This window comes from Arachis stenosperma, chromosome 10 (genome assembly GCF_014773155.1).
Source record: "Arachis stenosperma cultivar V10309 chromosome 10, arast.V10309.gnm1.PFL2, whole genome shotgun sequence".
Lineage (NCBI taxonomy): Eukaryota > Viridiplantae > Streptophyta > Magnoliopsida > Fabales > Fabaceae > Arachis > Arachis stenosperma.
The window spans coordinates 117,599,273-117,617,558 of NC_080386.1; the positions used below are offsets into that span (position 1 = coordinate 117,599,273).

General features: G+C 35.4%; 3 protein-coding genes across 6 annotated transcripts; 2 read left to right on the forward strand and 1 right to left on the reverse strand.

Annotated features, from left to right (window-relative positions):
- Positions 1-1,173: 1,173 nt before the first annotated feature.
- On the forward strand, positions 1,174-6,595 carry LOC130957078 (protein tesmin/TSO1-like CXC 5). Its single transcript, XM_057883973.1, has 8 exons — positions 1,174-1,892; positions 2,726-2,839; positions 2,982-3,159; positions 3,327-3,686; positions 3,876-3,976; positions 4,071-4,165; positions 5,138-5,521; positions 5,932-6,595. Exons 1-8 carry the CDS (start codon positions 1,552-1,554, stop codon positions 6,174-6,176), a joined length of 1,818 nt encoding a protein of 605 aa, XP_057739956.1. The 5' UTR covers positions 1,174-1,551; the 3' UTR covers positions 6,177-6,595.
- A 778-nt stretch (positions 6,596-7,373) lies between these two features.
- Positions 7,374-11,004, forward strand: LOC130957079 (uncharacterized). The gene is made up of 13 exons (XM_057883974.1): positions 7,374-7,763; positions 7,876-7,949; positions 8,064-8,150; positions 8,310-8,441; positions 8,567-8,653; positions 9,316-9,369; positions 9,493-9,583; positions 9,665-9,735; positions 9,824-9,893; positions 10,009-10,061; positions 10,245-10,338; positions 10,442-10,539; positions 10,659-11,004. Exons 1-13 carry the CDS (start codon positions 7,436-7,438, stop codon positions 10,791-10,793), a joined length of 1,374 nt encoding a protein of 457 aa, XP_057739957.1. The 5' UTR covers positions 7,374-7,435; the 3' UTR covers positions 10,794-11,004.
- A 142-nt stretch (positions 11,005-11,146) lies between these two features.
- LOC130957080 (protein PEROXIN-4) lies at positions 11,147-14,892 on the reverse strand. Of its 4 annotated transcripts, none has more exons than XM_057883978.1 (7): positions 14,419-14,892; positions 13,676-13,739; positions 13,563-13,590; positions 13,089-13,208; positions 12,854-12,982; positions 11,884-12,013; positions 11,147-11,421 (listed from the first exon to the last, which is right to left on the reverse strand). In XM_057883978.1, exons 3-7 carry the CDS (start codon positions 13,566-13,568, stop codon positions 11,333-11,335), a joined length of 474 nt encoding a protein of 157 aa, XP_057739961.1. In that variant the 5' UTR covers positions 13,569-13,590; positions 13,676-13,739; positions 14,419-14,892; the 3' UTR covers positions 11,147-11,332. The 4 variants fall into 4 exon arrangements, with proteins under 4 accessions (XP_057739961.1, XP_057739958.1, XP_057739959.1 ...); XM_057883975.1 differs by having other exon boundaries at positions 13,676-13,781; XM_057883976.1 differs by having other exon boundaries at positions 13,676-13,790.
- Positions 14,893-18,286: the final 3,394 nt, after the last annotated feature.

Consider the following 18,286-nt stretch of genomic DNA (forward strand, 5'->3'; position numbering starts at 1 on the left):
ATAAAATAAAAAAATAATAAAAAAAATTATTTAAAACTCAACCTCTCAAATCTCAATATTAAAATTTCTGGATCCGTTTTATATATTATTTTTGGCTATTATTATAAGCTGGTAGCCAAATATTTTTCTTTTAATATCTACACGTAAATAATGATTCAACAACGTTTAGTTTTAAATGTCATAATTAAATTTTACTCATCGTGTCAAATTGTCAAGCAAAAGAAAAAGATAATTAAATATATTCATTTATGAATATAACAAAAAAAAAACTGGCACAATTGTCATATGAGTCAATTACGTAATACTACGTAAATAAAGATAATCGCATAATTATATAGTCACAAAAAAAAAAGTCACACAATTACATCGCGTGATGACATAAATGGTCATAAAAAAATATAATTAGAAGTTCTATAAAATATTTTATATTTTCGGTATATATTAAAATTAAATTATTCTTTATATGCCAAATTAGGGTTAATTTTCAGATTGAATTGTAATAAGTAATTTAACCCACATGTATAGTTGTATACACCTTTGTTTTAATTAACTGTTAGCTTTCAAGTGTTAATTAGGTACATGTATTTTATTATTTGACGTAATATAATATCTTGCTCGAATTAACAAAATATTTGCGCAATATAACTTTTCTTTCTAAAACTTTACGCAATCACATGACTAGAATTTAAATTTTAAAGACAGCCTTGTGATAATAGAGTAGTCCTTGAGTGAGTCATGTATGAGTCCGTTGATTCTTAATTAAAGTATGAATAAACAGAAATAAAAAGTTATTGTTTATTAAACAATTCATCAAGACATCAACATCAACATACTTATTTTTTTTAAATATAAAGAAAAAAGTGGAACAATTTTAAAAATTTAAAAAATGTAAGATCTAACGGAAGTACGAAACTTGACAAGACCGACGTACACGTGTACAATACTTCGAAGCCAAGTCTCCATTGGATTCAATTAGCGCCAAAATCCATTCATCTTCATCACTCCCATAAAAACCGTGCGTAAACCTTTTTCCACTAATCCAACGATCACCCTACGCTCCCAGTTCCTCAGTAAAATCTCAGCCGTCAAATCAAACCTTTCCTTTTCAGCTTATTCAATTCAATTTTCAAAATCTGAGAGAAAGAGAGAGAAAGCGAAAGAGCACCGCAGAGCCTTCCTTCGATCACGTTTTCCAGCCAACTCTTCCGGCGACATTGCATCGATGCATGCTTCGTTTTCTTCCACCAGAGCTCCAAAGCCATTCTCTCTCTCTCTCTCTCTCTCTCTCTCTCTCTCTCTCTCTCTCTCTCTCTAGCCGTTGGTTCCTTGCTTCCGCGAATCGCTAACTGTAACGCTTGAGAATTTATGGCTTCAGTCGCTAACGCTGGTGCGGAAGCAACAACTTTCTTCAGTTACTCTCAGCTTCGGTGAAGATTTCTCGGTACGTTTCGTGAGCTCAGTTCGAAACGTTGAGTAGTTAAGAGCCACATTGCTGTTCTAAAAAAAAAAAGAGGCGAAGACGTTGTTTCTGCGAGATCGGTTTAAAGGTGAATGGAGCAGAGCGAAACGGCTTTGGATCTAGCTCCGAGGAAATTGGTGAGGCAGTTGGATTTCACAGCACACCTGAAACTGCCGCCGACTCCGCCGCCGCAGTCGCTGGCACAGGCGATTCCGCGAACGCCATCACGATCACCGTTGCAATTGCAATTGACTCTGCATCCGCTAGGGCAACAGCAACAACAACAGCAACAACCGCAGCCGTGGTTGTTTTCGCAGGGACAGCAGCTGAGAGCGCCGCCGCAGTCGCCAGCAGTGCGGCAGCAAAAGCTTTCGCCGGTTCCTCGAATTCCGTACACTGTGCAGAAGCTTCCGGTAAAGGCGTTCAAAGTGTCGTAAGTATTCTATAATACGTTCACAACAGCTGAAAAAAAAAGAAAGAAAGTAAAGAAAGAAAAAGGTAGGGTTTTGATTTGCAATTTTGGATTGCATGTGCTTCACTTATTTGTCAGGAAAGACGGCGTGGTAATAAAATCAATGTAGCAATGTGTGTTTAAGAGTTTTGAATCTGGATATTATATTCTGAGTTTCAGTTAAGGTGATGAACAGAAGGTTGCAAAGAGGCGCAGAAATGAAATGAATGCTATTCATTTCGAGAGTAGTGATTCTTGGAGAGAACTAGTAGGGTGGAGAATAGCTGCATAAATATTCGTATGGTAGAGTAGAACACTTTTTTTTTTTTGTGTTGAGAAGAGAAAAAAAAAATTTTAATGTAGCAAATCAGTTCGGACTACTTATAGCCTATGATAATGATTCTTCCTATTATCACTACACTGTCTCAACATATTTGTTTCTAGCTTGATTTCTTCCATGCTGAAAAAGAAAAAATGGAACTTCGTTGAGGGTTCTTGCTGCTCTGATTTCGAAGATGGTTTATATTCATCTTGATCGTGCAGTTAAACAGAGTATTCTGTTCATTTCTGGAAAAGAAGTATTGTAAAGTTTCTGCTAAATACTTGTAAATAAAAGGACTTCAAACATAAGTTTTCATGACAGGAAAAGAAAATGACTTAATTTTTCTGCTAATGAAGAGCATTGCTAACATTACATCTGTCCATATAACGGATCTTATCAAATAGACTGGTTTATCTCTTACACTCATAAAAATTTTTGTAAGCACGCCTATTTAAGTGACCTTTTTCTCTACACTTGAACATGTGCTTCACAGGAAGCAGGAGTCTCCCAGTCCCAGGTCACAACCTTGGCATAATGTTGAATTAAAAGACAGCACTCCAAAGAAATCAAAACAATGTAACTGCAAAAATTCTCGATGCCTCAAATTGTAAGTACTTAAACTTCTCCGAATGAGAACTGAAAAATTTTATTAAGAAAGCTATTGCTTTATGACAAGATATCTTGCATTGCATGCATTTTCCCACACTTAAATTTATTTAACTTGCAAAAATTAATTTCACAAATGCTAGGTACTGTGAATGCTTTGCATCTGGGATGTATTGTGATGGTTGCAATTGTACAAATTGTCAAAACAATGTGGATAATGAGGCAGCCAGACAGGAGGCTGTTGGACTAACATTAGAGCGCAATCCAAATGCTTTCAGACCAAAAATTGCTAGCAGTCCACAAGAAACTCGAGATTCCAAGGTTAGTAAGTAAATTCCTTGTAGAACAAAATTAATGGTTTCTGGCATGGGCCTTCTGAGCCAACTTAATGGATGATTTGGATTTGGACTACTCTGGTTGTAGCTTTATGTTCTAGCTGACTTGGCTTGTGCTGCATTATAAATGCCTTGACTCTTGAACAAATTCAGGAAGATGTGTCTGAAATTCAATTAGTTGGAAAGCACAATAAAGGATGTCACTGTAAAAAATCAGGTTGCCTTAAGAAGTATTGTGAGTGCTTCCAAGCCAATATCCTCTGCTCTGAAAATTGCAAATGCATGGACTGCAAGAATTTTGAAGGAAGTAATGAAAGAAGAGCAAGTTTTCATGAAGAGTGTAATATGTTTCACATCAAACAGGAAGCAAATGCTGCCATCAGTGGAGCAGTTGGTTCCTCTGGCTACGGGACTGGAATTGCCATAACACCCAAGAAAAGAAAAATTCAGGAAATATTTTCTAGCAAATCGTCGATAGATAAAACTGTTTGCCAAACAACTCAATATCAACAGGTGTTTGCTTATTTGCATTTTTTATAGGATTTACTTGGATTCTAGGTTTTTCTGCTTGGTTTTCTTTTTTGACAGGCCTCTCTTAGTTTCTTAATTTCTTTATTATTTTTGTATTAACTATCATTTTTCTCCTCCCTCTAACATCCAAAATTCATATATAGTCTGTATTTTATTTTGAATTTTAATCAGGAAACTGATCCTATAGTTACACCATCGACATCTCAGTCAACTGCCTTTTATGTTGACACTGCCAACACTAGAAATTCAGGTTATTCAAGATCTACATACAGGTATGTGCGTATTAAATCATTATTTGAGGAATTCATCTTCTGTTTATAATATAAATATAAAATAAAATTTAATTAACAATGGTTCATGCCAAAGGTCACCATTGGCGGATGTCCTCCAGCCACAAAATGTGAAGAATCTCTGTTCACTTTTTGTTGTTCTCTCAGGAGTAGCTGCCAAAACAAATGCAGGTTTTGACTTGCATATTGATGCATACTATATTTATATTGTTCATAATGAATTCAATTTATTTATATATTGGTGGTTGATTATGATTACTATTGTTTTTGTTTACAAACTTTCTAAAGTTCATGCTGCTGAGACATTTATATATACAAGCATAAATTTTATTTTCTTTTCCCCTATTTTGTACCCCTTTGTATTTTTTGTAGGGGCTTTTTTTATTATTTAAAATATGTTTGTTATTTGTTATTCATGGATAAATTAGGGGAGAGTGGGTTTATATATCTGATCTTTTTGAGGAGTATTGGATATGAAGGATTTGGGAAAGTATGATGATATGTGGAAATGAGTAACCTGATTTGCAACTGAAGCAAAGAGTACTAGGGTTTATGATAAAAATGAACTTGTTTTGGAATAAAAATTTATTACAGATTTTTTGCTTTTGGAAATTTCTGAATTTTTTGTTTGATGGAAATTATTGACCATTGGTCGTACATTTGTGATTTTCTTTGCACAAAGTTGAATGATTTATATATATAAAACTAGAATGGTGTAGTTTAATGACAGGGTAGACCAGGAGAGGGTTCTGGTGAACTTCTACAGAACTACCATATGCTTTTACATGTTCTTACATTCCCCCCCCCCCCCCCCCTCTCCCCCCTAATTGCTTTTATAATTGCTAATGTGGCCAATATTTTTTAAGTCTACTAAAATATGGCTGATAACTTTTTATTTTATTTTTTCCAAATGTTTGTTCCCTGAATATAGTTCTAGAGTAAGCTACAAACATCATGTGTAGTTGCAGCATCCATGTAAATATAGGCGTGAGGGTTACTGATATGTTCGTTATTTGTTACCTTGCAGTTGATGTGTCTGTCTGTATTTAATCTTAAATTCGTTCTGAGTTTTACACTTGCTATAGTTTTAGTTACATTTTATTTTAACACATTTGGAATCATAATTATCTTTTAACTTTCCAGAAATGAGAGCCAAAGTAGGCCAGAACGTTGATGCTGGGAAATTTAAATCTTCTATTCCTTCATCAACTCGGTTGCTGCAAGACAGGGAAGATGTCCGCAAGTTTGTATGTGATGATCGTAAAGATGAAGTAGATAGAGTTGATATTGACTGTTATAATAGGCCACTTTCACCAGAAACCCTATCACTGATGTGTGATGAACAAGATGAGGTGTTTTTCAATAATGGTTCTGCAAATAGAGTGGCATGCAACAATTTTCAAAGTATTGTTCAAAAGTCATCTACTTCTGATCGATGCCCTGATGTGTATGAGGAGCAAGAAAGGGTTGTACTCACAAAGTTCTGGGATGTTTTACGTGGACTCATTACTGTTGGAAGCATAAAAGGTTTGGCTTATTATTATGATGTTGAACTCTTCACTTTTACAACCTTTTTGTGCAGAATGCAATTTGTTTTTGGTATTTTATTTCTTCTATTTCCTCTGAAGTGATATAAAGTTGATGATGATATATGCTGGTTTCATGAGGAAGGATGAATGATTGTTGTTATCTACAATGATGATGAATTTGAGTGATTTTCGAATTTTGCCGGAGCTAAGAACTGTTTCTCATGGCACAACACAAACCTTTTAGAGATCTCTTTTATTTTTACTCGTTAAAATTTTATACAATTTTTGAAGTTAGGATTCTCTGTTATTTTTCTGCTCAACACCTTGGATCACTTTCTCTTTTTTTCTGTTGGTTACAAATAACTCGTTCTAATTATAACTAGTATCACTTATCTTTTAACTTGCTAGAAACAATGTGCTCTTCATTAGCCAAGAAAGATGGGGGAAGCGAGGAAGAACCTGCAGCCAACAGTAATGGTGCTGAAGTTGATATAGGGAGTGAAAAGAAGGAAACTCCCAGCAACTGTGTTGCAAGGTGCCCCATCTCATCATCGGCCATTGAAATATCTCAGAAAAAGCATGCAATGATCAATGGCAATGGTGATCTTGATCTCTCCTTAAGGTTTGCTTGCCAATTTTATGGAAGGGAATGATAGAATGTTTCCTTATGTGAAATCTCAGCTGAGTGGTAATGGAAACAATGTTTGATTGATGTGCATAATTGGATGAAGTTGATGTTAACTGTTAAGCACACATAAAAAAAGGAAAGGAAATTTTTGCAGTTATACCGACAGTGAATTCCATGCAATGCAAGTATGCAACCGTGTAAAATTTACAAAATTAAGTGCGCCGGGATTTATTTAATTAATTTGATCTCTCAAACTTGCACGGAAGTGTCAAATTAGTTGGAGAGTGACCAAAACTTCTTGTTTTGAGGAACCTGGTTAATAAGAAGAATGTGACTTTGGGGATCAAACTAGATGAGTTTTACTCATAAACAGTTCTAAGAAATTTTTGTTTACCGCTTAACCATCATGTTAGTCCTCATTTCCTTCTTTGTTTCTTTCTCCGTTTGCGGCCAAAGGATGAAACTGGCTGGATATTCTTAATCCGCAATATAAATTTGGTCTTCCAGCAGTTTTGGACATATTACACTAAAAAAGTCAGGAATTGAAGTTTCTCCACAACTTACCACTTTTATAGTTCCTTGGTTAAATTATATCGAATTTCAATCATGGTTTTGGTTGAACTTTCTTTATCGAACATAATTTCATCGATTAAGAGTGCAAGTCCAACCTAATACACATCAAATTTTTCATTAGATATTTAAAGAACAAGTTAAGAATAATTTAAAACCGTATTAATAAAATAATTAATGAGCACGTATAGAACTATATTCAATTTAAAATAAAAAATAAATTTGATTAAAGATATTATTACCTTAAAAAGACGGGGACAACTCTCAATTCTATTCGCTACGTGAGATACTAACAGTACGGAGCAAGTGAACGCCGGATGTATCACTAAATTGCAAGAACTCCCAAGCTTGTTTTGGAAGGAAGAATCACATTCTTTTCTCAAAACTATACTGTAAGCTGAGATTGGCACCACAGATATTTTAATGTATCTACCTATGGATATTAGACACGAAAAAGGGATATCATGTCAATTTTTTCTTTTTTTTTTTTAAAATGAAAAAAAAGGAAAAAAAAAAGAATATTAGCACGTTGCACAAAAATATTTCTCTACAAAAGTACAAGCATGGCCTCAAATTTTAATTTCGTCTTCCCTTAAGGTAACAAGACAACAAAAATAATAAATAATAATAAAAAAAGAGATAATGTAATGAGCAAGTCCATCACGAGTTCTCACACCATTAATTAGCAGCTGCAACACGCAGAGAACAGCACCGATGAAAGTTGGAGCTGGGAATCTTCTCCAAACATGGCACGTGAGCACTCCCATCAGCCTCACGTGCCTTCATTTCCTAACTTTTACTACTTCGGTACCTTCCGTAACAACACGCACCACGAACCCGCGCAACTTGTATATAAATATAGGCAGCAGAACACAAACTACATGCTCACTAACAAAACCCGTAGCCGTTTTAGTTATTCCTCAACAGACTCGCACTCTCACTCACACCAAAATTACCAAAGGACAAGAAGAAGCCATGGAAGCTCAGAACAAGCTTCGGTCCGAGTTCCTTCAAGTCCTCCGTAGCAGAAGAACCGCTCCAGGTAGTAATAACACTTCTTCAATCAATCACCATTGTTTCAGTTGACATAAATTAAGATTTCGGTGATGATTATATTGATTTAATTCTTTTCGTAATTGAAAAATTCATTTCAGTTCCGTTAACTATAGAACTTGCAAAGCCGGTGACAGATCCTTTGGATCAGAACTCTCCTCCATCGGAAGTAGAGGTTTCAAATTCGAAGTTTCATTAACATCCATAGCATTTTTTATTTTTAAATTTTCAATTCAGATTTTCCTTTTTTTTTTCCCTTCCTGGTTGAATTTACCTGACATCCCTACAGCTGGAGATTATGACGTCTTGTCCGAAGGCAGACATTGCTAACCTCCAAGATTTGCTCAAGGAGGAGAATCTCTACTTGACTGTAGAGGTATGATTGATTAGTCAACGGTTCTCAATCATTGATTCGATTTTTTTTCTTTATTGAGCTCAGCTGAATTATACAGTTCGAATTTGAATTTTGAGCTTGAGAGAAAAAAGAATTTGCTGAAAACGAAGTTTGAATCGTTTGGTTGCGTTGCGTTGTTAGGAAGGAGATCAAGGAAAGTTGCCTCTGTTGATTCTGAGCTTGAAGGAGAAAACCAAGGCGGAGAGAAGGCCTGCGGTTGTTTTTCTGCATAGTACGAATAAATACAAAGAATACCTGCGCCCTTTGCTTGAGGTTGTCGTGTTTCATCTTTGTATGCTTAATTCATTGGTGAATTATACTGTGTGTATATGTATAATCCTGTAATTGATTGTGAATCGTCAAAGTTTGTGGTCTTATTTTTTGGTTTCGTGTTTCAGGCATATGCTTCGCGAGGATATGTGGCGATTTCTGTGGATTCTCGATACCACGGCGAGCGTGCTAGCAGCGCCACCACCTATCGGGATGTATGTGTCTGCTTTATTAGTCGTTAGTTTTCTAATAATTGCTATTTTTTACTGTTCATTCAGAAATTAAGCTACTGTAATTAAGATAATAATGGACCTAATTCAATTATCGAAATAAAAAAGAAATTAAGATAATAAACGTTTTAGGAGTGGTTTAGCATGCATAATGACTTAAGATGTTAGACTTGAATATTATCGCCTTGCAGTGAATAAAAGAAGGTGAAAATTGAGGATACTAATTTTTTTTTATTTATATATATCCCTTTTAATAATATAATTGGAATAAATGAAGAGATATAGCAGTAAAATAGTGATAGATAGAGAATAAGTAGGCTAATTTATTAAGGAAGATAAATAACTAATATTAAGAGTAATTTTGTAAACGAAAATCACTTTAATGTCTTTTTACAATATTTGAAAATTATTTGATTGGATTGTTTCCAATATTTAAAATAATAATCATGTTTATCAGTTTATCACATTATTTAAGCTATAAGGCCTAGGAGAAGTACTTCGGCTTTAATTTTTATTGTTTGCTCATCTAGTCCAGTCTAGTCTTGTATAGAAGAGCTGAAGAGAGGCTTTTTTTTTCCCACTGAAATATTTAGCCAAGATCCTTCACAAAGTGGAAGACAAATCATTTTGTAAAAATTTCATTGCAGGCTCTTGTTTCTGCTTGGAAAACTGGGGAGACGATGCCATTTATATATGACACGGTAACTTCCTTATTTATTATGCTGGTTTAAGGTGCAAAAAGACTCGGCCACTGGTGAATTTTAAACTTATGAATTCATGATTGATTTGGTTCAAAATTTGTGTATCGTTCCTTCATCTGTCAGGTCTGGGACTTGATTAAATTGGCAGATTATCTATCACAGAGAGAGGATGTAGACCCATCTAGGATAGGAATCACTGGAATATCACTTGGAGGTTGGTTTGAGAGAATTTGATAGTATCATTGCAGATGCCATGTTTTATATCATTTGTAACTTACGTGATTCATTGATGTAGGAATGCATTCATGGTTCGCAGCATTTGCTGACCCCCGCTATGTTGTGGCTGCTCCTATTATTGGTGTTCAGGTGTAATTGAATTATTTTGGGGGTTTATCTTGCAAGATGTTCTTCTAAAGCAACAATTATTGAAAACTGTCATGCCGCCTTCGTGCAGGGTTTTCGATGGGCCATCGATAATGATATGTGGCAGGCTCGAGTTAACAGTATAAAGCCAGTGTTTGAGGGTAAGATATATAATGTCAAAAGAAATGAAACTTATATGATGTTGTTGCAATTTTGAAGTTTCTTAAATTTATTGATGCTAATACAATCTGAAATGTCTTAAATTTATTGATGCAGCGGCTCGTGAAGATTTGGGAAAAAGTGAAATTGACAAAGAAGTCGTGGAGAAGGTAAGCCAATGTTTGATGAATGGAACCATCATTAGTCTATAAAATGAGTTGCAATATGCTTTGCTGTTCTTTTAGCTTAAATAAAACAGGATTCTTGACGCTCATGACAATGACATATATTTTTCATAATGTCTAGTACTGGATACTAATCTTGTTTTTCTTATTTTCTTAATTTCTGACCAGGTATGGGATAGGATTGCCCCGGGCTTAGCTTCCCAGTTTGATTCACCCTACTCGGTTCCATCTATTGCACCACGTTCTCTGATTATTATTAATGGTAAGCTGAAGATCCTTTCACACAAGTTTTGATAATTTGGGGTTGGCAAGCTCATTCCATTTAGCCTTTTCTGAAGCATTTCCTTGTGTCTTGGATACATCAGGTGCGGAAGATCCTCGTTGTCCCATTGGAGGCTTAGTAACTCCTGAGTCAAATGCACGCCAGGTGTATGGGGAGTTAAATTCTTTAGATAATTTCAAGGTATGAACATGTATTATTTGGTTCACAATCTTTATATATATGGCCTTCCAATACTAATACTAATCTAAAAATAATTAATACAAGTGGTTAGCTTCAGTTGATCCTATTTTGAAATGCAGATAATTTTAGAACCTGGAGTTGGCCACCAGATAACGAAATTACAGGTGAAAGAATCGTCTGATTGGTTTGACAGATTTTTAAAGCCAAAGCTTGTGCCCTCAACATCTAATTGTAAATTATGTGTAATGTTCTAAACCTATTTGTTCTGGCTCATTGGTAGCCTTGGTATATTTTACTGTCATGTTGTGAAACTGAATGACAAAACGCTATGCGTATTCATCTATAGAGGGAGTACTTTATCTGCTCAATGTTATGCAATTTTACATTGCTGTACTATCTAGGTTGTCATTATCAAATGTAACACAATACATGATTTTATTTAAGCATGTTTTCTCTTTATTCCAAGGTGCCATGTTTCAGATTCTTAAGCTATATTTTCCTTTTTCTAAAAACCAATTTACGGTGAATAATGAATAATAATCTAATACAAAAAAGCCATGTGATTTCTAAAGCTTTGGTATTTTTTTTTATTTTATTTTTGGTTGGATTGGAAAGCGTATTTCATTCATTGATAATACAACAGTACATCAGAAGTTATATTGCTAGCATTTTGGTTTGTTTTCCATATATATTGCTAGCTTGTTACAATATGTCTTTGGACACTTTAACACACTGATTTTCTTGTCGCTGGCAAGCGCAGAGACAAACAGAAAAGCAAGTTATCTAAAATTATTCAGCCTTTCTTTGGCATTGCTGCAAGCCTGGTGTACATTCTGGCCATTGATTGGTACCCTCTAACATCACCGGAGCGCAAAAGATTACCTGTAATGCCAAAGAGAAATAAGTTGGGGATCGAAAAGGGATTCAAATTGTGGGTTTAGGAACTACAAATTAATTTGATGCTTTAAGCACAGTTCTATAATGAATAACAAAAATCTAAAAACATACATTTCATTTCAACAGAAAACGCAGCTGGAGACTGAAGACAAATGGACCTCATTCAGTTAAACACTTGATTCTACTACGCCACTACCTCACCTATTGGCTATTGCCATTGTCTCATGCAATTATACTTAATTGGCATACATATTGCATTTTCTCATTCGTCAAATCCAACTTTAATATGTGATCTCCCGTCATCAGGATCTTATACTACATAGGTGCATCTACGAATTTAAAAGTCTTCTTTCAGTTATTTTTAATGAGAATAGAACTTCCTTTAGATTCCATGAAACGAGAGACAAGCCAAAAAGGGTATACAATAAGTGGAGAAAATCAGTCAACCTGAATCACAATTCAGTGGGCTGTCGGGTTCTGGATGTGCCATCAAAGCAATTATAGCCCTACATACAGACTGAAGTGTCCAAGCTGGGCTCCAAGCATTTTTCAAGATATCCAAACAAATCTCCCCTGTCTGGAAGTTTAATAACACGTTTAAGTAATACTCATGATAAAAAGGTAAGGAAAATCAAATCTAATAAAAAATTCCTATCAAACTTGTATATCAAACAAAAGGAAAACAAGAATCTTCCTTTTTATCTTTTGGTTTTCCAAGGGTATCCACCCGCCACACACGGTGACTAATCCGTTCGTGGCAGGTCATCCATTTAAAGGCAAACAGCTGGCCCCAGGATGTTTTCCATGTCCAGGTGGGATTTGAACTCCCGACCTCTTAGTTAAGGGACCAGATGATGAGCCACCATGCGACATCCACGCAGTTAAACAAGAAACATTAATAACTAGGCAATGAAATTAAATTCAATAATAGCTCCTAAAACACTCTATCGTAATAGTAATTAGTGATCATAAGGCTTAACCATCATCTTTGCCTCCCATAAAAGTATTTAATTCCTATTGGTCTTCCTCCCACAGGGACTGAGACAACTGAGACCCAAGAGCAAACTAAAGTAGGTAAGTTAAGACAACCAAGATTACGGGAACATAAGTTGCAAGTAACATAAAAGAGCACTAAACTATTGCGATCTTAGATGTGTCAAAGCTTTTTTTATTTTCAAACTGATGGTTCATGGTGAGGACTACCAAGGTATCCAACCCCATTCATGCTCCAAGCAAACAACTACACAATTTTTTAATTTCCACTTGAATTTGAAGGGAAAACACTCAAAAAAACCATCTATGTAATAAATCAGGAAAATCCCTTTTTACTCAGAAATCATATAATATAAATGCAATATAAGTGAAAAAGTATAAGCACAAAACAAGGCAATAATTACTTAGAATTAATCCATCTTACCTTGAAGTGCACGTTTGGGTGAAATATTTTAGTCAGAAACCTGACTTGGGGGGGCTGTAGAGGATACTGCTCTGGAACCGAAAATGCAAGTTGGAAGACACCCCCCTCAAAAGGAGTCTCCGAGGGTCCCTAATACAAAAAAGAATAAAACACAACAAAACCAACATGATTTCAGAATCCTCAGACACTGGTTGAATGCCATAAACTGCTTTTACAAGAAACTTATTGATCAAACCTTGATCAGTGCCGTCCATTTAAAAATGTTAGAATCATCACAAACTAGTTGAATATCAGGATCAGCCGATTTCTCTCGTTGAACCTCTTTGTACTCCTTGAACAGCCTAGCTCTTGATGCCTAAGTCGAAATCCCAATTCATTATAACAGCAAGGTTTTACTGAAGAACAGTCAAGTTTATTACAACTACAAAGTTTGACAATAAATCAGGCACAGAGCCAAAAAACAAATAAAAACATCTTTAATGAGTAACAAACCCATCTTCATAGAAGGTAATTAAACACAAGCACCAGGTACTTCAAAATAAACAACAATTATATGATATCCCATCATTATTTCCCATAAACAAGTGCTACTCAATTCAATTTCAAACACCAATATGTTAACTCACAACAACTGCATCCATTATGAGTAGCCGGAAAATAAAATCATTAGATAAGATAGAAAGAGAAGACAAAGGTTAGTTATAAGAACCTGCATGATGCCCAAACTGTGAATTTAGCTGCATGATTAACCAAAACAACTCGTTAATTAGCGTTGGGAAACAAAATTGAGGAAAACACAAAAGAGGGAACGGAAGATCGTACCGTGTCAGAGGGTACTGCTTATTTGGGAAGTAATTGAAATGAAATCAAAGGAAGAGTTGCGATGCTGTGTTGGATCGGTTCGGAAATGGAAAAGGGAATGGGAACACTGTGAACCCTAAAAAGATGAACTGAGAAAACAACACAAAGACGAAGACAATAGGAAAACCGAAGCTATTCTCACCAAGGTTCAACGATTTACTGGTCGGTTTAATTAAACATGTAATAAAATTATTAAAATTTCAATATACAATTTCAAATATTCAAATTCAATGATTTCTAAACCAATAAAATTCAGAATTTTACAATTTCACATAATAACCTGTTCATATTTTATCATTAAAAATTCACAAAATAAAAAATTCCTAATTAACTTCTAAATTTTAATGAAGTAATCAACAACAATACTCATCACATCAGCAATAAAATTTAGAACCAAAAAAGCTTCAACCATAACTTCTAATAAACAAGTAATCAGCAACAATATAAAACACAAACTTACGCAGAAACTCAAACCATCAGCAATAAAAAATTCAGAATCACAACAAATTTTAACAAAGACTTCTAATCAAGTATTCAACAACGAAAACTCAGAATCCAAAAACAGAAAAACTAAGCAAAGAATCCAAAATAAATTCAGAACCACATCAGCAACAACTCCAACTCAGAACACAATCCCAACTCAGAATCTAGTACACAGTCAACTCAGAATCTTAGAAATGGAAACTGAAAAGGCAGTGGCTTACCAGAGACACGACGACGGAGGGACGGCAGTGACAGAGTGAGATCGAAAGAGAATTAGTTCGCGACGGCGAGGCTCCGGGCAGAGATTCACGGAGAGAGAGGACAAGCTTGAAGAGGATCGAGCAACTGTTCGCGACCGATGAAAACAGGGACGACGAGCAACCTTTCGAGACCGAGCAATCGTTTGCGAAGGCGACGCCAAGAGATCCAAGTAGACCTTCGCGCAACGTATAGGAGAATAGGATCGAGGAGAAGAGGCTTCACGACGAGGACAGGGCCGACGAAGATGACGACGGAGGTTGGCTTGACGACGAGGACAAAGACGGCGATGCCAACAGCACCCTCCACCTGAGGAGAATTGTTCGGCGATGAATTTGAGCTCTGAGGTGGGATGGTGGCTGTTCGAAGAGGGTATTAGGGTTGGGTTTTTACACCTCGGTGTGTAAGAGAGAGAATCTGTTTGTTTTTTTTTTTTTTAATTAAAACAAAATGGCGCCGTTTAGAGGGATATATAATAATATATCACCGAACGGGTAACCCAAACAGAAACCGGCCGGTTCCGACGATCAACCAGTTAGTTGTTGGTTCAGCCGGTTTAGACCAATTTTCTGTCGGTCGATTCTCAAAAGTTGATCAAATTAGTTAAATGATCAATTTTTTATTAATTCAATCGAATCAAGGCTAATTTTTTTTGTTATGAAAGTAGAAGTGGTGATATATTTTAACATTGTAATTTTTGGTATTTTTTAAAACTGTGAAAAGTACACAAATCGGAGGGTCCGATTTCTTTACTTCAAATTTTTATATTTTTTTAACACAAGTCGGACGGTCCGATTTGTATACCTCTAGAAATCGAATGGTTCAATTTTTGTATCTCTAATAAATTGAACGGTCCGATTTCTGCTTTCCTAGTTAAACGATTTCACATTTGAGTATAACACCCCAGCAATCCACATTTTAAAAAAACACCACTACTATTTCAATATTAAAAATAAAAAATTCTCAAATCAACCGATCCAATTCAATTTTTAGAACAATGATTCTCTCTTTGGGTAAGTTGTGATAATTTTTTTTTATTTTATATTTCTATTTTCGATTTTTATGACAATGAAGTCAGGTAAAACTGTAAAAGGACAAAGATGTTTATTTTAAGCCATTCTTAAACATTTTTATTAAATAATATGTTCTTTTTATTAATTAAATAAATATTATTTTTTATTTATTATATTTTATATTTAAAATTTAAAGTTTAATAAATTTTTAATACAAATTTATTTCATTAACAAAATATACAATACTTTTTTTATTTAATAAAAATCATTTAAAAATTAAAAGTCAAAAAATGTTATTTTCATATTGACTCCTTTATATTATCACCCTATATAAAGAAAAAAAAAAGGAAGAAAAGGTGACTTAATTAGGTAACCAAAAATTTTCAGATGCTAATTGTTCTCGTATGGGTACCTCAAGGGGAGTTTGGCTTTTAAGAATCGACACCGTGTTATTTTCTTCAACGCCGATCTATAAGCTTTTGGAAGTCCGAGCTTTCTCCTTGAGGAAATGTCCAATTGCGGAGAGTATGAATAAAGGAGGGTGTGTATCTGCAAAAGGCACTTCGGTGCTTAAGTTAATATTGTGAATTCAGTGTGTCCGTTAAAGATAAGATGTCATATCTTTATAAGTGGAGTGGAATAGATCGGTTACGTTTTTTATTGTCATCTGCATTAAGGAGTAGTTATTAGAATTTAGTAGGTGATAATACTAAGTTGGACATTTTTATTTCAGGATGCAGTCCGTTGAGACGAAGTGTAACGCTTTATACCGAGTTACGGTGCATAAAACTGATTTATGGTACATAATGCCGATTTATGGTACATAATGCCAATTTATATCGTCGGATTTGTAACGGCCGTATCATAGCCCCCAAGCTTAGCTTGGAAATATGTTGTAATGAAGCAGGTTGAGCTTTTAATGAATCGTAAATCGACTATTTGAAAGAATTCATAACTTGGCCATTTGAAGTAGTCATAGAGCCCCCAATTCAAAATGCTTCATTAAAAGCTTGTATCATTGGAACTAATGGTATGACTAGGAGAGAGAAGAAAGTTAATGCACGTCAGGGAACGTGCATGTTCCCAATGCCCCTTCACTTGCTTTGATGTAACTGATGTGATTGATTTTAGTGGAATTCAAAACAGGTTTTGAGTGTATTAATTAAAATACTTTGGAATCCAAAAGGGTTGCATTAGCTGCGTTATTCTCATTTGTTATCAGAAACAGTTTTTGAAAATCATGAGTAAAAGAGGTACGCTTGAAATTTCCCCTTTCGTATTTTTTTGAATTTCTTCTTCCTCATCTGATTCTTCTGTCTGTATAATGGAATTTATGAAAAAGAAGAAAGATAAAGTCGATTGGTCTTATGACTGGGTCAACAAAGATGTGAAAAAACATTTTTCCTTGTTCTTAGATGAAGGAGCTATGAAAGAGATTGACAAGCCTAAAGTTGTGAGGGCCGGTTCTGGGCTTCGTTTGGAGTTTCTCCCATGTTCTACTGGTGATCGTATATATCATAGGGGTGAAGGGTTTGAGTATTTTTATATGTATAGTTGTGTTTTAGAGGAGTTGAGGGTGAAGCTACCTTTCATTGAGTTTCAATGTCAGGTATTAAAGCAACTTAATTGTGCTACATCCTAACTCCATCCTAATGAGTGGGCTTTTCTGTGAAGCTTTGAAATACTAATAGAGTTTCTGGAGGAATCTCCGTCCATAGAGTTGTTCTTTTTGCTCTTTCAGACGAAGGGTGTTTGGAAGGGTGATTGGGTAAACTTAAATAGTTCTCCTGGATTCGCTGTTTTCAAGCTTTACAAATCCTCGTTTAAGAACTTTAAAGAGATGTTTTTGAAGGTTAGAAATGTTGAGGGCGATTTTCCTTTTTATGTGGATGAGTTGTTGGGGGAAAGATTTCCTTTATGGTGGTGTTCTGAGCCTCAGAGTATTCTGGGGCTTGAAACAATAAGTCCTAAGAATTAGTGTATTATTGAATATTTGGTAGAGATGGTTGATCGAAAAGAATTGATATCTGTGTTTGATTTGCTTCAATGGGAGGATAATAAAAAAGCTGTCATAGAATATTTGGGTCAGATTCTCTAAAGGGCTTTCTATATTGTAAATTAATAAGTTGCTAAATGTTATGTTTTGTTTCAGAAGGAAAATACCCCAGAGTTTCAGCTGCGACATTAAGAGCTCGGGTAAAAAGTAAGAATCTCGAAAAAGAAGGATCAACTTCGAAAGCTGATAGGGCTGTGGGTGCTGGTGAGGTTAACCAACCTAAGCTGAGGAGGAGAAAGGTCATCTTGAAGAAGAGGAAGACTGACGTGGTGAACTTATCAGGAGGGTCCGAGGATGATAACCAAGAGGTGCCGATGGAGGATGTGCAAAATTTTTATGAAAACCAAAAGAGATTGCATGACGTTGTTGATGAGAGTGATGGCTCGTTTTTGTGGGCTAAGGACTTTCCATTTATGGTGATTGCCGACGATGTTTACCAATCATCGGCAGATGTATCATTGGCGAAAGAGGTAGGGGATGTCGCCTTTGACCAGTACATGCATGTATGTATTTGGTTTTGGCTGTTTGGGTTTTTTTTGTCATTATCTGGCTGTGTTAGGTGGTTGGCTTACGTTTGGCGAGCTTAGGACGTAGCCTAGAAAGTAAGCATTGGAAACTGTCTGAGCAGAGGAAAGATCCAAAATTGAGAGAGGAATTAGATTTGAAGATAGCTAGGGTTACTCAATTAGAGACGAAACTGTCTGAAACTGAAAAGGAGCTAAAGCTAACCAAGGAAAATTATGCAAAGGAAGTAGAAGATTT